General features: G+C 31.4%; 5 protein-coding genes across 10 annotated transcripts; 4 read left to right on the top strand and 1 right to left on the bottom strand.

The window, feature by feature from the left end:
• Positions 1–1,909: 1,909 nt before the first annotated feature.
• On the top strand, positions 1,910–7,247 carry LOC108467800 (ERAD-associated E3 ubiquitin-protein ligase HRD1B-like). Of its 3 annotated transcripts, none has more exons than XM_017768581.2 (8): positions 1,910–2,083; positions 3,150–3,704; positions 3,918–4,094; positions 4,493–4,642; positions 4,744–4,952; positions 5,450–5,600; positions 5,925–6,198; positions 7,007–7,247. In XM_017768581.2, exons 2-8 carry the CDS (start codon positions 3,172–3,174, stop codon positions 7,130–7,132), a joined length of 1,620 nt encoding a protein of 539 aa, XP_017624070.1. In that variant the 5' UTR covers positions 1,910–2,083; positions 3,150–3,171; the 3' UTR covers positions 7,133–7,247. The 3 variants fall into 3 exon arrangements, with proteins under 3 accessions (XP_017624070.1, XP_052874127.1, XP_052874129.1); XM_053018167.1 differs by having other exon boundaries at positions 3,145–3,704; XM_053018169.1 differs by lacking the exon at positions 1,910–2,083 and having other exon boundaries at positions 3,370–3,471; positions 3,626–3,704.
• Positions 7,248–9,539: 2,292 nt separating this feature from the next.
• LOC108468580 (uncharacterized) lies at positions 9,540–11,102 on the top strand. Its single transcript, XM_017769463.2, has 3 exons — positions 9,540–9,764; positions 9,897–10,024; positions 10,939–11,102. The coding sequence occupies exons 1-3, from the start codon at positions 9,682–9,684 to the stop codon at positions 11,070–11,072; spliced, it is 345 nt and encodes a 114-aa protein (XP_017624952.1). The 5' UTR covers positions 9,540–9,681; the 3' UTR covers positions 11,073–11,102.
• A 1,983-nt stretch (positions 11,103–13,085) lies between these two features.
• On the top strand, positions 13,086–18,161 carry LOC108468581 (putative protein NRT1/ PTR FAMILY 2.2). Of its 2 annotated transcripts, XM_053018108.1 has the most exons (4): positions 13,086–13,461; positions 14,519–14,736; positions 16,989–17,527; positions 17,642–18,161. In XM_053018108.1, the coding sequence occupies exons 1-4, from the start codon at positions 13,359–13,361 to the stop codon at positions 17,661–17,663; spliced, it is 882 nt and encodes a 293-aa protein (XP_052874068.1). In that variant the 5' UTR covers positions 13,086–13,358; the 3' UTR covers positions 17,664–18,161. The 2 variants fall into 2 exon arrangements, with proteins under 2 accessions (XP_052874068.1, XP_017624953.2); XM_017769464.2 differs by having other exon boundaries at positions 13,094–13,461; positions 16,989–18,161.
• A 490-nt stretch (positions 18,162–18,651) lies between these two features.
• On the top strand, positions 18,652–19,464 carry LOC128279362 (protein NRT1/ PTR FAMILY 2.6-like). The gene has a single exon (XM_053017931.1). It carries the CDS (start codon positions 18,652–18,654, stop codon positions 19,462–19,464), a length of 813 nt encoding a protein of 270 aa, XP_052873891.1.
• Positions 19,465–19,554: 90 nt separating this feature from the next.
• Positions 19,555–23,694, bottom strand: LOC108470268 (uncharacterized). 3 transcript variants are annotated; one of them, XR_001869294.2, is made up of 7 exons: positions 23,505–23,694; positions 23,048–23,299; positions 21,640–21,783; positions 20,863–21,549; positions 20,347–20,563; positions 19,888–20,214; positions 19,555–19,721 (listed from the first exon to the last, which is right to left on the bottom strand). XR_001869294.2 is itself a non-coding variant. In XM_017771564.2 (6 exons), the coding sequence occupies exons 1-6, from the start codon at positions 23,616–23,618 to the stop codon at positions 20,057–20,059; spliced, it is 1,572 nt and encodes a 523-aa protein (XP_017627053.1). In that variant the 5' UTR covers positions 23,619–23,694; the 3' UTR covers positions 19,555–20,056. The 3 variants fall into 3 exon arrangements, 2 of the variants coding, with proteins under 2 accessions (XP_017627053.1, XP_017627054.1); XM_017771564.2 differs by having other exon boundaries at positions 19,555–20,214; XM_017771565.2 differs by lacking the exon at positions 19,555–19,721 and having other exon boundaries at positions 20,077–20,214; positions 20,309–20,563.
• Between the last annotated feature and the right edge of the window lie 344 nt (positions 23,695–24,038).

Below are 24,038 nucleotides of genomic sequence, written 5' to 3'. Positions count from 1 at the left end.
TAAATCTTACTCCATCTTAATATATCGTCTTTACATATAAGAACTATTTTCATTACTCTAATAATTAAAAATAAAAGAAAATTTTAATATATTCATATCGGATCAAGAAAATATATCAAAATTAAATACGGAATGATATATTAAAATTTTAATATCCAGTCAAATTTAAGAGAAAACCTTTAACTATTTTTTATTTATTAATAAATAAATTTATTTAGTTTTAGAAAATAATTAAAAGATAAAACTTAGTGAGAATTAATGATTAAATTTAATATAAACTTTAATTTAACTAACCTCTCTTAATCAAATGAAATTTCTTACTTACAAGATAATAAAAGTATTTACAATAAAGTGTAATAAACAATTGAGGTTAAACGACGTCGTAAAGCCCTTCACTATACCTTTAATCCTCGTACTTTAATTTGTGGTAGGTTAATTTGATATTAAATTATCAGAATTTAAATTTCAAATTTTGACAATTATTAAGATTAAAAATAATTAATTTAAAAAATATACGGGCTGAATTTAACTAAAATAAAGTATAATGACTAAATTTACGATTTATATATGATATAAAAATTAATAACAAAATTTAAGGTAAAAATACGATAGAGGCACCTTTATTAGGAGTTAGATTGCATTTTGCTCTCTCTACCAAAAAATGAGCAAATTAGTTTCTGTACTTTAGATCAAAGAGCAAATTGATCATTATTTTCCATTTATACCGTTAAAAAATGATCTTTATAAGTTAATATGAGGTACACGTGACACGCAATATGTTATTATCTGATTATTCCACCTGTTTAATAGGAAAATGGATAGATTTTTTAATATAAATGATCAATTTTCTATTTTATTTATCATACAATAATTAATTAATTTATTTTTTGAATAGAGGGCAAACTGCAATACGAGTCCTAGAATTTCATTCTACTTTTACTCTTGATTTTGCCTAAAATCAAACATTGACAGAAAAGAAGGTCGTAGAGTATTTATGGTTTAAATTTTCACAAAATTTTGCTAATATTAGTATTATTTTTTATAAAATAAAATAAAATTCAGCTTTTAACTTTTATTTTTTAACATTAATAGCAGGAAATTCCACGTGGGCTATGCTGATTGGTTTCGTCGACTGCAATTACGTGAATAAATAATAGCATGGGATAAATATTGGTCTAATGTTGTTTCTAGTCCCTATACTCTTTACATATTTAGAATTTAATCTCTATTTTAATCCGAGAATTTAATTATTACTTTTTAACAATAGAAGTTTATTTGAAATAAATGTGAAAAGAATTGTAAATATATAAAAAAAAATTGGTCAAGTAGAGAAAGTCATACCCGAACAAAAACTCTAACTCTTAAGCTAATTCTCGAAACAATATTGAAAATTTTTAAGACTGAATCGTAACCTTACATTTATAAATCTAATATTCTTTTGTCTTATTTGATTCTTCACGCATGTAATATTGTATACATAACTAGTTTTAATAAATAAAAAAATATAATCAATACTATATATTAAACATTTAATTGAGTCGGTATTACGAGTTAATAAAATAATGAAAATACTCTTACTTTACAAAGTAAATTGTATTATTTCGAGGTATTTTAACACTTTCTATATTTAATATAGAAAAATAAAAAATACACATATAATTGGATTCGAACTCTTATTTTTATTGTTAATTATATCGATTTTTAATAAATATATTTTTCATCCCATAATCTAGTTTAATTTATTAGAATTCCAAATAGACTTCAATTATAAAATCAAAAGGACTAAATTGATGAGATTAAAGCTAGAAAGACCAAATTTCAAACATGAGAAGAATACAGAGACTAGCATCATAATTAGACCTAAATATTTTTCTAAATTCCAAAAAAAAAAAAATCGTAGATTGAATAAATAGCCATCGTTTTTTTTTGTCGATTTGTTGCTCTGATAAATTTGTTAAATTTATTTAGCTATAAAAAACTTATAATTTCTCCCGCAAAAAGCGAAGAAGATCGAAGGCAAAAAAAGGTCTCTCATTGTCGGTTCTCTCAGAAAAAAAATAATATTTGCACAAGTTTCTTTCAGGTCAATTCTAATCTCTTCTTCTTTTTTTTTTTTTGATTTTCTTTTCGCTTAAATTTCTCCAATTAATTGATAGAAAATTTTCGATTTGGAAGTTCTTTGATTTGATTCTTTGGTGGCGGGAGAAAATAATGTCGGAGGAAAATTTGATTTTTTTTTTGTTTTATTTTGTTCGAATTAGTAAAGTTCAATACATTTGGATGCATAATTTAGATTTTTTTTTATAATTAAGTTGATCTCAATGCTTATGTTATTGTTTCGCAACGAATTAAATGGTTTGAAAAGAGTAAGGTTAATGATTAGGAGGATTTAGTGTTTTATGTTTGATTCTAGATTTTGATTTTCAGGGAAAATTTGAATTTTTTGTTTTGTTTTGTTCGAATTAATACATTTGGATACAGAATTTAGATTTTTTTTTATAAATTAAGTTGATCTCAATGCTTATATTATTGTTTCGTAAAGAGTTAAATGGTTCGAAGGAGTAAGGTTAATCGATTAAGAGGATTTAGTGTTTTATGTTTGATTCTAGATTTTGATTTTCAGGGAAAATTTGAATTTTTGGTTTTGTTTTGTTCGAATTAGATGCTTGAATTAGTAAAGTTCAATACATTGGGATACAGAATTTGGATTTTTTTTTTTAATTAAGTTGATCTCAATGCTTATATTATTGTTTCGTAACGAGTTAGATGGTTTGAAGGAGTAAGGTTAATTGATTAGGAGGATTTAGTGTTTTATGGTTGATATTAGATTTTGATTTTCAGGGAAAATTTGAATTTTTTTTTTGGTTGAAATAGATGTTTGAATTAGTAAGCTCTATGCATTTGGATTACAGAATGCGCAAAATTTAAAAAGAAAAAAAAAACAGTTTATCTAAGTGCTTATGTTATTGTTTCATAATGAATTAAATGGTTTGAAAGGGTAAGGTTAATTGATTTGGATTACAGAATAGGAGAAATTTTTGAACGTTTACATTTTTTTGTTTTTAATAATTTCGGTTTATATTAAAAGGTTGGAAAGAGTAAGGTTTGATTCTAGATTTTGATTTTCCTCTTCTGGTTGAATAGTGCAGTGTGGTAATTAGGTAGAGTGAAATGATGAGGCTGCAAACCTATGCTGGTCTCAGTTTAGTCGCGATGCTAGCTGTTATTTACCATGCATTCAACAGTAGAGGCCAGTTTTATCCTGCTATGGTGTATTTATCAACCTCTAAGATCAGCTTGGTGCTGCTTCTCAACATGGGGCTTGTATTTATGTGCATCTTATGGCAAATAACCAAAAAGATATTCCTCGGGTCCCTTCGTGAAGCTGAGGTTGAACGGTTGAATGAGCAGTCGTGGAGAGAGGTTATGGAGATCCTCTTTGCGATCACTATTTTCCGTCAGGACTTCTCGGTTACGTTTCTTGCTATGGTTACTGCTCTGTTGTTAATCAAGGCTTTGCATTGGTTGGCACAGAAAAGGGTTGAGTACATTGAGACGACCCCTTCTGTTCCTATGTTGTCTCACATTCGGATTGTTTCTTTTCTGGGTTTCCTTCTTCTTCTAGATTGTCTGTTTTTGTCAAGTTCTATCAAGTTTCTGATCGAAACACGGCAAGCTTCAGTTTCCCTATTCTTTGCGTTTGAGTAAGTTTTTTAACTTGGCACATTTTATTTGTTTCTTGATTAATGATAACATGTATCATTGTTCTTTGTCTGTGTTAAAACATGTATTAACTACTACTTGTGAGTTTTCAAAGTTACTAAAAATACCTTATCAGCTGCACAAGGGAGTGGTGGATCTGTATTTTCCAGTTTATCTATTTTCACTCTGACTAATGTTGAATTCCTTGGGTCTAGGTACATGATTCTGGCTACGACAATAGTGTCAACTTTTATAAAATATGTTTTCTATGTGAGTGACATGCTTATGGAAGGACAATGGGAGAAGAAGGCTGTCTATACCTTCTACTTGGAGCTCATTCGGGACTTGCTTCACTTGTCTATGTATTTATGCTTCTTTCTTGCGATTTTCATGTAAGTAAACTATTTATTTTTACTTTCTGCATGATCACAAGTTATTTATTCTGCTTTTCCATTGTGAAGTTTCTGAAATGTGAATGGCATGGTACTAAAACTTGGTTTCTATTACATTTTGCTGTAATGACACAGAAATCAGCTTCTACTCCTAAAAGGAGTATAATTTGGTTGTCATGAGGGCTTAGTCTTGTTTGGCTCTGTTGCCAACTTGATAAAGGAAGGCTGTGCTGCTAGGTCTTTATAAGATAAGTTATAATAGAGAATGGATATAGTATGATAAGTTTAATGAACTTTTTCTTCACCAGCCTCGGTATCTTAATTTGCTTGTGTGTATGTATATATATCCTACAGATTAATCAATGATATGGTTGTTAATTTTTAATTTGTTTATGCAGGAACTATGGTGTACCTCTGCACTTAATACGGGAGCTATATGAAACCTTTAGGAATTTCAAAATTCGTGTTGCTGATTACATGCGTTATAGGAAGATCGCTTCAAATATGAATGACAGATTCCCAGATGCAACCCCTGAAGAGCTCGCTGCGTGAGTCAAATATTTGATTGTGAACTCAGTTTTATATATTTTTAGCTATATTTTAATTTCAATTTGACTCATTTTTAATTGCTTACTGATTGGATGAACAGAAATGATGCAACATGTATTATATGCCGTGAAGAGATGACCACAGCAAAGAAGTTGATATGTGGACATCTTTTTCATGTGCACTGTCTTCGATCATGGCTGGAGAGACAGCATACCTGCCCTACATGTAGAGCTCTCGTTGTACCACCTGAAAACGGAACAAGTTCATCTGGAGGGCAACATGGACCTTGGTCAGATGCTCAAGGACAAGGTAACCTCATTGTAACATAATCTACAACATCCCTTGAGGATTTTGATTTTCTTGATAAATTTGAATGGTTGTATGCCACTTGTTAGCAGACTTATTTTGTTTTTGAGATAATAAAGTTCATGCATCTTTTGATGCCTTGTCGAACTGCATGTGAGCTAGTTAAGGCCTGTGCCTTTATAAGGTGCGGAAATGTAAAATGACCACAGGTTTTACTCGTGCTTCAAGGGGCGCGCCTTAGTATCGTGTATATTACTTGAAGGCTTTTTCACTCCAACCCCATCTAAAGATGTTGTCCATGGATAACCTGTTCCATATCCCAGTTATCTTATACCACTTTGAAGCTGTTAAGCTCATTCAGGTTGCAAAGAACTGGGATGTGGAAATTAAATAATTGCTTTACTTTGATATTGCTTTGCTTCTAACTTCTATAACTTTATACTTATTAAATTGACATTACTGTTTTAAAAAAATCATCTAATTGTTTGAAGTGGGAACAGGGTCTGGCACAGGCTCGGCTCGACAAGGTTCTGATGGTGACATGGCTGCTGATAATTTGACCCAGCATCAGGCCAGGCTTCAGGCTGCTGCCACTGCAGCATCAATATATGAGAAATCCTATGTCTATCCATCTGCAAACACTCTAGTTTGGTAAGTAGTTTTATGCTTATAATACTTCATGTCAATTAAATTTGCAGTTTCCTCATTTTGCTGGCTGTTTTTCCCTGCGATTATTTTAACTGCCAATTGCACTGCTCTAATTATCAATTATTTCATTTTGCATTGAAATGATAGCTTCAAAAGCTGATAAGCTGTTCATTGCTTTAGAGGCTTTTCTAGATCATCAAGGTTTCTAATTGTGCTATTGATGTCGGTTCCTATACATGATCTGATCTGGCTCCAAATGCATTATTTTTGCCAATCCTGACTGGTACAGCCATTTACGTGTTACAATCTTGTGCATTTTAAATGCAGGTCTCCTGGATATGCTGTACTTCCCAAGGCTTATTGGCAACCGGATGACTCCACGAAGGGCGAATCTAGTGGGGAGACCACATCCACCGGAGAACAATTTGTCATTCCTGGTGGACAATTCAACTTGTCCTTTCCACGGTTCCCACATTGTGCTTTTGTTCCTTTCCAATTGCCTCGTGTTACTGGAAACATGGGAGAGGCATCGAGTAGTAATCTGCACATTCCAGATTCTCAGTTGGAAGCTCAGAAGAAGATCATTCAGCAACAGATTGAGGTATCATTTATGTGTCATAAGGTTGCTATTCTCCATCTAATTATGCGTTTCAAATTTTTTCTTTTTAAAAAGAACAACCGTCTTCTATATCTTGTCCCCTACCGTGGGATATACGTACTTTTTCTTGCTCAAGACAACGACAACTGGTATATACCCCTCCCTTCCCCACCACACACATACATAAAATTGTGGGATCTGCTGCATGGCATGAGATTACCAATGTCATAGTCATGACCTTTTTTAGGACAGCCTCCTAATAGCATTAGCATTTAGAGCTTCCATACATATGTACATGCATCATGTATGCATGCATGCATACAATACATACATGGTAAAAGTACCAGGAGGCCCTTATATTGCACTTTGCCCCCTTTACTAAATTTCGGGCAAATTAGTTCTTGTACGATAAATCAAAGAGCAAGCTGATCCTTCTTTTAACAATTCCATCTATTTTTACGGTTAAAAACTGATCTCTGTAAATCAGCATAAGGTACATGTCCACGCCATGTGTAACTGTTTGATTATTTCGTCAGGTGTGATAATTTTTAATTGTAGAAATGAATGAAATTTTAACATAAATGATCAGTTTGTTCACTGATCTAATGTATAGGGACTAATTTACCCATTTTTTGAGTATAGGGCAAAATTTAACCTGACTCCTAGTATAGGGACTTCTATAGTACTTTTCCCATAGACGTATAATTCTGCAATTTGCTGCATGGCATGAGAAATTGTCAAATGATCTCACACATTTCCAAATTGCTTTATTTGTTTTTCAACATTTTTCTTTGTTCTCAAAATTGAGTAGGTGCTACAAAATCAGCTCCAACTCCTGCAGATGCAGAAGCCGAAAACTGAAGAAAGTGTGGACACTGGTCCCACAGCCTCGTCGGACAGAAAAGGGAAGACAATTTCTTCTTCTTCAGGAGATTGAAGAAAGTACGTACCCTTTTGGCAACTGTAATATTTTTTGTTTTTGTTTTTACATTACATCGGAACACCGCATTACTAACATTCTTGCCACTAGGCGAAGATATTTTACGTCCTTACATGGGGAACTAGTGAATGAATGAATAGGCATATAAGAAAGAGAAAAAAAAGAAAAGAGGGTGGGGGGTGGGGCGGGGTTGAAGTTTAGGCTAAAAATTGTAGCATTGCTTCATTGAGGGGGAAAAATTGTTTTAAGCAACGATATTACATTTTGAAATTTAATTTTAATGAAAAAAAATTCAATTATCAAAATGTTTAGTAGTAAGGAAAAAAATTTATATGTTATAGGTATTAACTTTTCATTTTACGTGTTTCCTTTTTTTTTTTTTTTTTTTTTTTTTCTCTTTATTATCTTTTTCAAAATGTTGTGAAAAGTGGGGGAAATTGGAAAAGAAATATTTAAGCTAGAGGTGTTTGGGTTGAGGTTGGGTTGGGCTTATGCATTTTATCAATGTTTATGTCATACATGATTTTCTAGCTGGCGGCCGGGTTTGAAATATGGGTATTAAATTTTGCTTGAATTTATTTAAATTCATTCATATTTTTTAATTTTAAAATATAAATATTATAACTAATATTTATTACTTATATATACATATATCTTTTACTAGCATTATATGCTTTTTTTAATTAAAATTTTAAGTATAAACAACTTAATAATTTTTAATATTTTCATTATAATTTTACTATATTTAAATTTTTACGGATAAATTATATAATACATGAAATAAAAGGAAAAAATAAAAATGGTTTAAGTTGAGTTTGAATTTTTATATTAAAATTCAAACTTGACTCATAATTTAAATAGGATATATAATTTAACCTCCCTTAACTTTCTTTATTGTCTTCTCTATTTCATATGTATTTCATAATTCACCATCTATACTAGGTTAGTGCAATATATAATCAAACTCCTTTATGATTAACTTAAATAAAAATTATTTTTAAAAATCAATTAGAAATTGATTAAAAATCAATATATTAACATTAAAAACCCAATATATTCTGAGTTAAATGTTAATAAAATAGATGTAGTTGTCTCTTTACTTTTTTTTCCTCATATAATGTAGATATATATATATATATATATTCAAAATTATTCGTCTTAAAAGGAACTGAATGTACATATATTTCTTCATTGAAAAGATGTTTTTCCACCCGCTAGTTATAGTGATTTTCCTCGAAAAGATGTATGTTTTCTATTTAGTTGTAGCAAAACTCGATTTTCCTTTAACAATTTTAAATTTTAAGTTAATTGGTTGAGTTATTTAAATTATTTGATTTTTTGAGTTAATTTGAATAAATAATTCGAGTTTCAAGTTTAAGTCTAATTAAATTTTAGAATTTGAATAACTTGGATAATTAAAACAATAGATTAAATGTAAATATCCTTTTGTTCCTCGTTAATTTTAAAAGTGAGTAAATTGACTTTTATCTCAACAAAAATTAAAAATTCTAAACAAAATATGAAAAATTTAAAATTTTAAAAATTTTAAAAATAATTTTATAGACCTAAATAAGTAAACTAACTATTTAACTTTATTATACTAAAGTATTTTTTCTACTATTTTGCTTTGAAAAAGTTCTCAAATATATTTGGTTTCAAATTTATGTCATTTAATATGAAATTAGTTATATTGTAACAAGATTTGAATTTGGCATGTTTAATTTAACTATAACAATTTCACTCGATTCAATTTGACTTGATTATAATTTAATTTCACTTTACTTGATTCAAAAACATTTCAAATAAAGTTAGAATGATAAAATAATACTAATCAACTCAATTAACTCAAACTTTCTCACTCGATGTTCACTCCTATTTTTGCTCACTAATTCTAAAAAGTGTGCAATTTTATTCACTCAAGAAGAAAAATATTTTTAAATATTATAAATAATAAATTAATATTATATCTATTTTATATTAATAATAATAAAAAGCTTGGTGTCACGTTAATTCGATACCTATCAGTCAATTTTTTTCAAAAGCACTGAAATTAAGGTTATTATTGTAATTAATTTATAAAAACTAATTTTAAAATTCACCTATTTTTTGAGAAAAAAATTATCCACTACAAATAACTTGTTTACTCAAAAGAAAAATCCATTATATTTAGTAAATATTTTTAGAATAATTTGTTAACTATTTTAATTTATAAATATTTTTAAAATATAATTTCTAGAAAAACCCACAACATTTAGTAAATAGAAATTTTGGGCAATCGAGAAATTTTAGTATATTAATTTTCTGATTGTAAAAATAAAATATTTATTAAAAATATTATTATTATTATTTTTTTTTTTTTTTGGGGTCAAATAGTGAATTCTTTTCACCCACGTAAAGCACACTAATGCTGAATAAACCGACTTTAAGCCATCACTTATTCCACTATTTAATTAAAAAAACCCCCTCTTCAAGTCAATAACCGATAGCAAATTTCCAATTTCTTTTGTTTTTTTTTTGTTTTTTTTTTCACTATTATTTAAACGGCGATGACGATGAAGATGACAATCGCTTACGTTTACTGTTCTCACTGTCTCCACTATTCCAAAGCAGCCATTGAAGCTAACTTCTTGTGAGCACTCTCTTAAATTCTTGATTTTCATAATAAATCTTCTAAAATTTCAATATTTTTTTTCATTCTTTTCTATGAATTTAATATTTGATTTTATATATGGTGATGAATGTGCGATCGATCGGAGCGTAGTTCTTGTTCTAGTTGTGGAAAATTGGTGAACGAGGTCAATGTAAAGGGAAATCCAGATTCGGTTGTAAAGAAGAAATCCAAATTTCCAAGGTTTAAAAGAACCAAAAAGAACTCCATGAAAATTAAAGGTGAGTTTCTTCTTGGATCAGATGAGAAAAAGATTGAAGAAGAAAAAAAAAACTCAGTTCTTTAGGTTATTAATTTTTGGGAGAATATTGGTTTGTTTATTTTAATAATAATAATAATATTATTATTATTATTGTTCTTTAAGTTGTTATTATTATTAATAATATTAATTTTAAACAATTAATATAAAATTAAACTTTGGTTTTAAAATTATTTGTATTAAAATTTTAATCTATATTATTTTAGATAAAATTATATCAAATATGATTTTAGAAAATAATAAAAGCAATTAAAAATTTCAACAATTTTATTGTAAATTTTGTATTAATTAAATATATACTATCATTATCAAACAAATTTAAAAATCTAAACAATGATTTTTTCTTTATAAAAAAACCATAACGTTTGTAAAGCATGAAGATTGATAAATTGCCATAAATATACATTTTCCGATATTTATAAAAAATAAATATTAAAATTGTATATAAACTTTGATTAAATACACTTTATCCGTAAAATTTTTATTTAATTTAATTTCATTTCATCAATAATTGATAATATTTTGTGTATAAATATTAATATTATACAATTATATTAAATTAATAAGAAAATAATATGTACATATAAACTGTAATTCAAGTTATATATATAATTATAACAACTTAAAATTTATGTATTAAATTGTACATTAGATAAAAATTTGATAATTACCTATTTTTAATTAAAATCTAATTATAATATTAAAATCCAAGGCTATACATTCAATTAGAAACATTTTGTGTATAAATTTTGTCATAAAAGGGGAAGAATAATATGTTAAATAAGCTTTAGAGGCATAAAATATTAAGCATATATATACACATATATCAGATATTATGCCTTCACCTTTGAGTCTATGCTGCGTTTACTATGCCAGACACTATTCCGATCACCGTTCACCAGATCCTTCTAGGCAACGACCGACATCAATCAGTTCATCCACTCTTACTATTCATCTCGATACAATTGATACTATTTTGTTCTTATATTATGCTTGAATGTTTATTTTGATATTTGAGTTTATTTTTCTGTTTCGTACAAGTATTTAAGTTTTTTTTTTATCCCAAAATTTAATCAAGTAGAAATTATTCTAATATCATACAATAGCTCAATCCAAGCTTAATTTAAACCTGACCGAGCCTAATCCATTAACACCTATGGTCAAATTTTCATTAATATTCTTTTCAATGGAAAAAGGAAATGGATAATTATGTAATTTTGGTATTGTCCTAATTTCTCTCTTTTCATCTTTTTGGGTGGCACAAGTCTTTGATCTTCATTATTTCTATTTCAGCATTATAAACAGTAGTATTTTGGGAGACATGGTCACATGTAGTGCCAAAATTTGAGGCCAACATTTTTTTACTATGAAAAATCAACCAATTCATGAGTGACCACCATATCAGATTTCATCAAATTCCATGATCTAAGTAAATGGTACATGTGGCAACAAATAGTGTTCCTGCAAATTGGTTTTGGATCTTTTCGTTATTCAGTCCGTAGGTATGGGCTTTCCGTAGAATCGAGGTACTATCAATTAGCTTAAGTGATAATAACTTCCTTTATTAATGATTTATATGTAATCGTCGAGTTAAATCGAGTTAAATTATGTACAAATTCTTTTATTTATTATAATTTCATTTAATATAACGAATTCCGACTTAATCAGAGCTGATAGGAACAGATTTTTTTTTATTTCGAAATTGAGTTTAGGTAGGTCAAAAATGGTATTTTTTAATAGTTATTAAACCGGGTTAAGTTCAGATTTAGAGAAAAACCCACCCTGCCTTGGTTAATTACAAAATTCACCTTTTATATAATATATTAATATTGGATTCTCATTTCCATTATTTGTGCAGCTCACCTTTGTGTTGTTATCCCATGAAAGCCTTTTTCCTTATTTTTTTATTTCCATAATTTCTTCGTGTTGCATAAATAAAATATAGGACAAAAATAATAGGAAATAATAAAAATTATTTTATTTTTGGGTTTTTTTTTTTAAAGTCGGGGTCAGGCCATATGTGTCGTACATCGGGTTGAGACATGCAAAAATTTGACCCATCTTGTCCTATTGTCATCCTTAAAGTTTCACTTATTCAAACACTTCAAAAATACTCTCATTCTAGAAATCCGAATAAAAGGATAAAATCAAACTAGCTATTTATAAGTCTCAAAATATTATTTTTAAATGATAAACTAAATAATTTATATATTGATTTGGTTAAAAGAAATTATAAATATTATTTACTTAACAACAATGAGACTACGAACATGTGAGGTAAAAGTGATCATAAAAGAGGTTTAGATCGGGTTTATGTATGATATTAATATTATATATAAATCTTAAGTTTAGCTTAACTCAAAATATGAACTTCAAATTTGCTTAAATTTATTAATATTTATAAATAGTTAACTCAAACTCATTTAAGTCAGTCGTTATATATACATTTTTATTAAATCTAGACATATTCAACATTTTTTTTGAGAAAGAACTTAACCTTTTTAATATTATAAACTTAAAAATTGAGACGGACTTGGGTTTTGAATATTGAAGTCTAAGTTTAATTTATATTTTAAACGTTCTAATTTTTCTCTAGATTTATTTTTCAGATATAATATTTTTATTTAAATCCTTTCAAATTAAAGGGCGAATGAAATCCAACAGGGATGTGCAACATAAACAGTGTTTTCATACATACAAAATGTGCACTACTGTCTGATTGCAAAGCTTACTAATAAAGCATGTCTGCTTAATGTTTTTTTATTCTCTTTTCAAAAAAATAACATAAAATTAATTAAATCCCTTAATCCAAAGGAAATTGTCATTTGTTTATTTACTTATTTCATTTTATAATATATTTATTGACTGAATTTTTGAATTAAACATTATTAAAACGTTTTTAATTTGTGAAAAAATTCAAAGAGAATAAAGAAAAACCATTTTACAGTCCAATGCATCTTATTCTATAAGTTGTAATGGCATCTCTTTTGATATCATCATCACTATGGATAATATCTATGTATGAGTTTTCAAAAATAAAAGAGAGTATATATATATATATGTGTGTGTGTGTGTGTGTGAGTCATCATAATTCTTTTGATTTTTGATGCTCTATATCTTGCACTTTTTTTTGTTCATCTTTTTGGATGACAATGAGTGAAGCTTGAGACAACTGGTGGAGAGAATATGTAACAGCAAAGCTTTATTGGCCATTCTATAAAAATGGCTTCCATTGTGTAGATCATTAATTAAAACTCAAAAGTATTAGCTAAATATCTTGTTTCATCGGAGTGACTATGGATGGTGGTGGTGAAGAAGTTTCCAGTGACGGAGAAGGTCAAATGTTGCCGGATTCCGCTCGTAAACGTGGTGGCTGGGCTACTTTCCCCTTCATTGCTGGTCTTTCTCTCTTTCTCCCTCCCTTTTCCTCACTTTTTTTTTAAAATTTTGGTTACGTTGCTGAACTCTTTATTTTTTTATTTTTCAAAAATGTGTTTTCTATGTGCAATAAAATATGTGTTTTTGATTATTTTTAAGTAGGTATTAGATACTTGCTCGAGTTCCGCTAATGTAAGAAGTGTATAATGAATTCTCAAAATTATACTTACCTTATTCGAACTCTTTTTTTACTCTAAAATACCCATGTTTAAAACTTGTTTTTGACACGTATTCAATCATAGGTTTTAATTGTTTTTAGACATACATATTAAACACTTACTCGAGTTTGGCTAATGCAAAAAGCGTCATGAATTCTCCGAACTATGCTTACTTTACTTAAACTTTTCATTTTCTCTAAAACACCCGTGCTCGATATTTGTTTTTGATATGCATGCCAACATGGGTTTTTGGTTAGTTTTTAGACATGTATACTTGTATAACACATTTATTTGAGTTCAGCTAAAGTAAGAGATGTGTCATGAATTCTCCGAATTATGTTCAAACTCTTCATTTTCTTTAAAATACGCATGCTTGATATTTGTTTTTGACATGCATGCAAATATGGGTTTTTGATTGTTTTTAGACATATGTATACTCATATCACACATTTACTCGAGTTTGGCTAAAGTAAGAAGTGTGTCATGAATTATACGAACTATGCTTACTTTACTCAAACTCTTCATTTTCTCTAAAATACCAATGCTTGATATTTGTTTTTGACACATATACAAACACGAGTTTTGATTATCATTAGACATGTACACTTGTATCACGAACTCGAGTTTGGCTAAAGTAAGAAGTGTGTCATGAATTCTTCGAATCATGCTTATTTTACCCAAACCCTTCATTTTCTCTAAAATACTCATATTTGAAACTTGTTATTGTCAGATACTCTCAAACATGGGTTTCGATCGTTTTTAGACATATACTCGTATTGGATACTTACCCTAATTCGGCACCGAAAGAAATGTGTCATAAATTTTCGGACTAACAAGCAAATGAAAAAAAAAAAAAACAGGGGCACTAATAGGATCAAGCATAGCAGTATCAGGATGGGCAAACAACTTGATTGTGTACATGATTGAAAAATTCCATGTGAGAAGCATTGATGCAACCCAAACATTCAACATTGTAGCTGCTTCTACAAGTTTACTTCCTATGGTTGCTGCAATCCTTGCCGATTCTTTCCTCGGTTGCTTTTCTGTCATCTGGATCTCATCTCTTATCTCGATCCTGGTAACCATTTACTTTTATTTTCATTATGAAACGACCTCAAATTATGAACCTAGATTCTAAATTGATTATGTTGAAGGGAGGTTGACTCTTTCTAGAGAAGTATTTAAAGTGTCGTTCGTCTGGAGCCAAAGGAGTCCTCAACGGGTTGGTATTGTCCCTGGGTAAAGCTGAGGTTTTGTCTCTTGACTTTGTTAAGAGCCCAAGTGTCAAAGGAGGCAGGATTCACAAGGTGGGAGCACCTTGTTGGATCACGCACTTGGTAGGATTTGAACCCTTGCTCCTTATATAGCATCTAAGGGCCTAATCCAACAAGGTGTTCTTGCTCTATAAACCCTATCTCCGACACTCGAACTCTTGACAAAGTGTCGTCCATTTGGTTAACGCAATCTCAACGGCTCGATATCGTCTCTAGGTTGAGCCAGGGTTTTATCTCCTAACTTCGTTAAGTGCCCAAGTGCTGAAAATGAGGTTCACAAAGTGGAAGCACCTTGTTGGATTAGGCTCTTAGATGCCATATACGGAGCATGAGTTCAAACCCTACCAAGCGCTCAGCTCAATTCAACAAGGCGCTCATGCTCTATGAACCTTGCCTCCAGTACTTGCGCTCTTGACAAAGTTGGGAGACAAAATTCCAACTTAACCCGGTGATAATACCAACTCGTTAAGGGGTCCATTGGTCCCAGACGAACGACACTTCAAAGACTTCTCCAAAAGCAGTTGGTTCCCCTCAACAAGTCCGAAACTTCAAAATGTTTTAATTGAACCTTTAAAGTATCAGCAATGTATGAATCACTATCGACCTAATCATTAATTCAAACATATTTAAAACATGTGGATCAAATTGTAAACATATATGCACATGGACAACTTGAATCTGACATTTCTGAAAAAGACAATGCTTAATAAAATTTAGAAGTATTATTTCTTTTCTTTAATTTGTTGAATCCAAGCGGCCCATATAATATTTACACATGTATTTACAATTTGATCTAATGTTTTAAAGCCCAAACTAATTTGGATACTCAATTAAAATATTTTTAACACGGACCATAGTTTAAGAATGTCGTGTTTAATATTTATATTTTAATATATATTCAGATATAGCATACAAATATGATTAATATATTCGTGCTCAAAACCCGAAACCCAAAAAAAAAAAGCATTTGAGTATTTAAAAATTTCTTCTATCCTGGAATATTGGATGAAAAAGGAGTTAGCTAATGTTTGACTAACTTTAGTATTGTTCTTTACTGTTGGCATATTAGGGCTTTATCAATGTTGCCATTAAGAATGAAATGTTTGATGCCTATCCAAATATATTTCTTAATTATTTGGTTTATTCGATTCGATTTTTTTAACGCTCGTTAAAATTTTAAGAATATACTTAAATAGTTAATAATTTTTTTTTTAAATTAAACAATTTTTTTCGGAATAAGTTGTGTGAGCACAATCATTCCGATTCTTCATTTTTATTGAAAGTACTTGTGTTTAATATCAGTATTCGATACATATTCATATATGAATATAAATCCTCTAAGTATTTAAAATTTTGAAATAAAATTTTATAAAATACAAATCCTTCAAATATTAAAAAAAAAAAAGTAAATGTAATTCTTGTTTTAGTCCCTCTATTATGTTGAAATTTGAAATTTAATTTCATTTCTTTAATTTGACATAATTTAGTCCTCTACTATGCTAAAAAAGTGATGACTGAGAAATTTCTTTCAGAACTACCCTAAGTATTTGGTTTTCATATAAATTTATTATTTGCTAATCATGATCAGACTTGTCCATAAGATGGGCCAAGTCACGGCCTGGCTCAGAAAAATTTAAGCCTAGGACTGTTTTCGGCATGGCCCGCAAAAAAACCCATTTCATTTTTTAAACGATATTAAAATATGTTTTTATATTAATTTTTCATATATTTTATAATTAAATTTAAATTTAAAAATATTTTTATTATTTAAATTTTATTCAGGTTGGGCTAGACATAAGAACCTTGTTTAATCCTGGCCCATGAACAAGCTGTTGACTGAATTTTTGCATAGCCCTACCTGTGTAACCATAGTGACAAAAATCGATAAATTAATCTAATTAAGTGAATACTATTAAATTTTGCTGTTAAATCACTTAGCTGAAAATTAATATTCAATAATTTATATATGACGAATTATGATAAATTAAGGGTAATTAACTAGACCAGCATATATTTATTTATGGATACGAGAATTGATTTACCCCCGCATTTGCAGGGTATTATCCTAATAGCTTTAACGGCTATGCTTGATCCCTTAAGGGCTCAACCATGTCAACACGGATCAGCATCGTGCCCGACACCATCAAAAGTTCAATTCTGTATACTTTACTCAGGCATAGCATTAGCCGCGGTAGGTGTGGCGGGCACACGTTTCACCATCGCAGCCATCGGAGCCAACCAATTCGACAATTCGAAGGATCAAAGGGTGTTCTTCAATTGGTTCGCCGTCACTTTGTACGCATCGATGGTGTTAGGTGCGACGGTGATTGTGTACATTGAGGAAAATGTGAGTTGGGTGTTCGGGTACTGGTTGTGTGTTGCGGTGAATGTTATCGGGTTAGTCGTTTTTTTATCGGGGAAACGTTATTATCGACACATAAAGCCTCAGGGAAGCCCATTCTTGAGCCTTGCACATGTTGTTGTTGCCACAATTGTTAAGAGAAAAGTGTCTCTTTCATCTAGAGCTGAAGATTATTACCATAAAGAAGATGGTCCTAGGGAGAAACCAGTTTCATTGCCTTCTAGAAGCTTCAGGTATTTGATCTATTTATTTCAAAATTTGATATTCTCGTGATTAGATTTGTTTAAGGATCATATTATTTATTATTTGATTAAATGCTAATTCAATTGGTACGGTTGTTGTTATAGCAACTTGGAAGTCATATGTTAGAATGTGTTTAAACTAAGGTTGTTTAAACAAGATCACTTGTCAGACCGATTGGACTAGGAACCAGCCGAGGTATCAATCTAGTAGAGGCATTGAACCAATTGACCCAGGAATTGATACTTATCAGTTGAACCAAATTTTTAATATTTTATTATTATTATTAATTTTTTAATGATTTACGATAGGCCGGCGAATCGGTGGCTTGACCAGTTCGACCACTGGCTGAGTTCTGAAAAGTTTGGTGAAACACATAATATCCTCCACTTTAAGGGTTTTGGAGAGTTTTATGGGTAGTTTATAAATTGTCTCAAAAAGAAAATCAAGTTATTCAAAGTCTGAAAGATCAACTTGATATTGGACAAAAATAATATGCTCAGAAAATGAGTTTGGACAAAAACTCGTCTAAAATATGGGGTGGGTTTAGACACTAATACGCAAGGCTCGAGCCTAGGCTATTTTTCAATTTTTTTATTATGTTAGTTTACTTTTCTTTTTTGAAAATTAATATGTTTTTTTTCATATGTTATGTATTTTATATTATATTAAATTAAATATATATATATAATATTATAATGTAAATAAAACTCTCTAAAGGGCAAAGCTATTCGCTCGAATGTTTGTCGAAGATTGAGACAAAAATATTATGTCTGAAATTTTAATTTGGACAAAAAAAATAAACGTGTTTAAGATACATATCAAACTTTTTCACCAATATTCGAAACCCATTTTGGACAATATTATTTAAGTTGCTTATATGTAAATATTAAATAAAAAATATCATTCGAAAAATACATGAGCTGACTAAAATAACTATTTTAGTCTTTTACAATTAAGATTCATAATTCGTGTTTGGTCGACTTATGGTGTAAATACCATACATTGACTCGATCTGTCAACATATTTACTCATATTTTTACAATTTAGTCTTTTTTACGATATTAATGGCATTAACCAATCAAGCAAGTGCAGGTTTCTAAACCATGCTGCTGCAATGGAAACCGAGGAGGACAGCAAGGTAAATTCATGGAGACTATGCTCCGTACAACAAGTTGAGGATTTTAAAAACCTGTTGCGAATTTTCCCGTTACTGTCGAGTGGCGTATTAATGTGCACGACACTGCCGGTTATAAGCACCTTAACAATCCTCCAAACTCTAACCCTCGATCGCCGTCTCGGGCCAGATATGAAAGTCCCAGCAGGGTCAATGATAGTGTTCATATTAACCTCAACAGCTATCAACCTCACATTGATTGATCGGTTCCTTTTTCCGCTATGGCAGAAGATGACCTTAAGATCGCCGATGCCCCTTCACCGTATTGGACTCGGTCACTTATTTAACATGACAGGTATGGCTGTTGCTTCCTTGGTGGAATCAAGAAGGCTAAAACTGGCTCAAACCCATAGTGTTTTGGACCATCCAGGGTCCGTTGTCCCTATGTTTGTACTATGGTTAGTGCCCCAACTAATCTTGGTTGGACTCGGTGAAGCATTTCATTATCCAGGACAAGTCACGTTGTATTACCAAGAATTTCCGAAGCCGTTGAAAAGCACCGCAGCAGCAATGATTTCAGTTGTCGTTGGATTCGCCTACTATCTAAGCACCACCGTGATTGATTTGGTTCGAAGGGTCACGACGTGGCTGCCAGATGATATAAACAACGGGAGACTCGGGAATGTGTATTTGATGTTTGCAATGATGCAGATGTTGAACTTCTTTTATTTCCTGTTTTGTGCAAAGTGTTATAAGTATCATAGTGTGGAGGGAGGAAATAAAAACAGTGATGATGAGAGTTCTAAAAGCTGATGTTTAAACCGTGAACTCGGTTTTCGGTGGAATTCAAGAAGCATTTCGAATTTTCTAGGGAAACAAACAGTTAAAGGAGGGGAATGATGATTTGTGGAAGAAAATTCAATTAGAAAATGGTGTAATGATAGCCATATTCAAATATACAGAAAGCATATTGTTTACAAAGTTACTCGAACTTGATTGTGAGTGTCGTACTGACATTTATTGTCTCTACAACTACGGCAAATGCCGCACAACTGAGAATATGGACCGGACTGAAAAAAAAATGAATGTAAACCCTTAGATATATGTGCAACACACTCACCCGAGTCTGAATAACATAGTGATATATAATATAACTAACGAAGTAACGGGATATTTTAACATGGTATATCTAAGAAACACTGAAACATTCGCTTGTTTCAACGTTGGGGAACTTACTTTTGCTTTTCTTCGTGCTCCATGCCAACCAACAACCGAGATGATCTGCCACACACCAAGACTTCATGAATAAATCTTGATAGAAAGATGATCCTTGTATGACAATGTCGCGAATCCAATCAATGCGCTCTGTTTCAACTTTTGTGAAGCCTTGTATGACTGAAAATTCTCATCTGACAATGGAGAATTGTTTGTAGATCGTGGCACTATCAAGATGGAAGAAATAATATTTGGAATACCCGTAAGCATTCATTCTGTATGCAAACACTAGTTTCCCGAGCTGACTCCGTTCTGGGAGAGAAAAATCATTCACCGCTGTTAGCTCCCCTACAAGAGATCATCCAAGAGTTTTGATATTATCAGAACTTTTTATGATAAATAAAACCGGAAGAACTTGAAATTTCCATACTTTCAAACTTACAAGACATTAGCTGATCTTGCAATCTCCTAAGTTCTCACCAGGATACTCTTCCGAAAATGTGATGTCATTTGTGAGCCCTGAAATATAATCTTCATCCCCATCTTCTTCATCACTTTCAAGATCAGGTCTACTATACCTTCTTTCAACATATTCAAACATCTGCCGCCTCTGTAGGCGGACAACATGCATTATAACATCAGGGGCAAGTGTTGCCGGGGACTGGTCCTCTCTATTCTGTCTATTAGATTCCGTAATCTGTTCGTAGAGAATACAAGTAAATACACATTCATAAATCATCTTAGGGTAAACTACACTAGTAGTCACCCAACTATTAGTAAATTTTTTTTTTCATCACCCAACTATGAAAAGTTACAAAATGGTCACTCAACTATTCAATTTTGTTTTTTTTGGTCACCAAACTATCTTGGATTTTTAGGTGTTCCCATTTTTACGTTAGCCAAATAGTGACCAAAAAAGACGAAATTGAATAGTTGGATGACTACTAGTGTAGTTTATCCATCATCTTATTAACACTACTGGATACGAGATGATACCTTCTTCAAGTTTTCAGGAAGTGCAGGAGCATCACCAGCCATAGGAGCCCAAAGCTTTACATCTTTATCAAATCCACATGTAGCTAAAAATGGCATGCACGGATGAGGCTCAAGATGATTTACTATACGCCGATCACCTACCATTACTCGAACAAGCTTAGCACCCTTCTTCCTCCAAATAAATATATGCCCACAATCAGAACCACTCATCACATATTCATCTTTGGGACCAAAAAAACTCACTCCTTTGACGGTTCGTGAGTTTCTATGACCCGCATAAACTTGCGGTTCCTCATTTCTCAACTGAGTTTCAGACTCAAGAGATAACGGAGAAGGTCCGAGCCCCATGTTCTCTTGGAATAAATAAATCAGCTCATCATTATAAGAAACAAGTAGTTCACTTGCTTTAGAATAAGCTAATCCTGTAATATGAACATGGTTAGAGTGAAACAGATGGCGAGGGCAAAATAAGTTCACATGTTCATCCGAAACATTAGATCCATCCGACTGATATCTTCTGATATCATAGACGCGTGCATATTCATCGGAACCTCCAATAGCAAAGTAATTTGGATTCCTTGGATCAATTATAATGGCGTTTAACCTTATGTTTAAAGGCGGACTGTTAGTTTCTTTGAATGAGAAGCAATGGAATAGCTTCAAAGCTGAACCACATCGCAGATCATACTGTAACACACAAAAGAGTAAAGAATAATGACAAAACCAAAAATTGATCGAAGCTAAAATAAAGTTGCACTTTCCATTAAATTAACTAACATGTTGAACTAAGCCGTCTTCACCACAACTAAAAAATATGTGCGGACTTCCTGGCTCGACAGCAAGGCTGTGTACACGACCTTGGTGCTTTCCCAACCTTCCTGTCTTAACTTGACCATTGTCCAAAATCTCTCCAAGCCTCACCTGATATAAAAAGAAAACCATTTAGAAGGTCAGAAGTAAGAAATTATCAGTCTCATTAGTAGATTCTTTAGTTATGTTTCAAGAAGTTTCTTTGAATGAGCAAAAATAACCTATTAGTAGCTTCTATATTGCTCCGACTCTTCATTTTTATTTTGAAGTACACATGTTCAACACTCGTGTTAGATGCACTTTTGTGTAATGGTTATGGGGATATGAGACTTAAAGTCCCTCCAAATACACTAAGAAATTAAAAAAATTAGAGCATCATGCTAATAACGAGACGATATTAGTTTATCCTCTTTAGGGGCCATGAGCAGCACACCCTCAAGTGGCGCCATCCAAGCATACATGGCCTCTATATCCTAGAGGACACGAGTTCAAGTCTCCCAATACGCAAAGCTTTTTAACGATCATGGTTTCGTTTGACACCAGAGATAAGACCTTGAAGGTGCCCTACTCAAGGCCCAAGGGCATCCCAAAGATACCAATACATTTGGACTATCAGTAAGAAGCTCTAACAATAACAACATCAAATGCATACCTGGCACTCACATCTAAATCCGACTAACATAGACTAGCATTAAGGATCAAAGCAAGGATAAGCAAAAAGCATAAACACCACGACCTGGCCATCAGCAGTAGAAGTGACTATTCTCTTATCATCAAGGATCAAAGTAGGGATATGATGCTTAAAGTCCCTCCAAATACGCAAAAAACTTCAAAAAAATTAGAGCATCGTGCTAATAATTAGAAGATATTATCCTCTTTAAGTGCCATGAGCCATGCACCCTCAAGTGGGGCCATCCTAGCACACATGACCACTATATCCTAAACAACACGGGTTCAAGTCTCCCAATCACTAAGCTCTTTAACTATCATGGTTCCAACAAAACCTTGAAGGCACACCACTCAATGGAATCCAAAGAGAAGAATACATTCGGACCATCAGCACAAAGCTCTAACAATACCAATATCAAACACATTCCCGACACTCAGGGACAAAGACAAAGGGGGGTAGGCGGTGGCCTTGCCCCCTCCCCCCCCCCCCAAATGGTTGATCTCCCATTAGCCCTTAAATTTTTATGAAATTATATATTAATATGATGGTAAAATTGCACTTTGGCCCCAATAATTTATGATTCATCTCTGACCGCTCCTAAAGCACTTTTCTGGCTTTGTCCCTAGGACACTCGTATCCAAATCCGACTAACATAGACAAGCATCAAAGCAAAGGATAAACAAAAAGCATAGAACATTCATTTACCTGACCATCAGCAGAAGAAGTGATTATCCTCTTATCATCAGTTAAAGGCATAATTCTAGCTTGAAATATATTGTCTAAGTGACCAGAAGCATAACAAAGTGTTTTGGTTTTAGTTGCCCAATTCCATAACATAACATGCTTATCATCAGAACCTGAAACCAAGATATCACCATTAAAGTTGAATTCCACAGTGTTTACACATCCTTCATGGCCATTTAGTTTCCCATAAAGATCGATTTTTTCTACTATAACCTGTACCAAAAAAACACACGGAAAAAATAATTAAAAATTAAAATCATATCAAAAACAGAATAGAAATTAACTGAATCTTAAATACCCAGCTTTTCTAAGAACAAGAATTGAACATTAGATAGATGACTTATTGTTTATAATTTCATTTGATGGTGTGATCACAGTGGGGGACTAAAAGAAAGAGCAAAGAATAAAAGTATGGAACCTGTGAAGAAGAGAAATGGCGAGAAAAAGTTTGTGGGGAAGAAATTCTCATTTCACGGTTGACGATTTCTGGGAAAAAACCATGTTTGATTCTCTTGAAATTTGTCGTCTCCATTGTTTCAAATTTTCGAAACGGAATTTTCTTTTTCACAGTTCAGTTCTTGTTATTTGCTTGGTGACTCATGCTTTGTGCATATGGTGCAAGTAACACGTGTTTTTCGCAAGCTATTCGAGGTAAAATTACAATGAGACCCTGTGCATTTTATCAAATCAAATTAATCACTATTTGTTAAATCAAGGAGCAAATGAATCCTAACTATTAAAATATCATAAACTTTTGTGTCTAACAGAATAATTAAACAGTAACAAATAACGCGAAATGTGTACCACATTTTAATATGTAGAGACTAATTTTAACTATAAAAATAAATAAAAATCTTAACAAAAATTTAAATAAGATTACAATTTATCAATTTACTTTTTAATCTATTGTACATGAACTAATTTACATATTTTTAATAGAAAGTACAAAATA

Source organism: Gossypium arboreum, chromosome 8 (genome assembly GCF_025698485.1).
Source record: "Gossypium arboreum isolate Shixiya-1 chromosome 8, ASM2569848v2, whole genome shotgun sequence".
In the NCBI taxonomy this organism is placed as follows: Eukaryota; Viridiplantae; Streptophyta; class Magnoliopsida; order Malvales; family Malvaceae; genus Gossypium; species Gossypium arboreum.
This window is presented reverse-complemented; position numbering and strand designations above follow the sequence as displayed.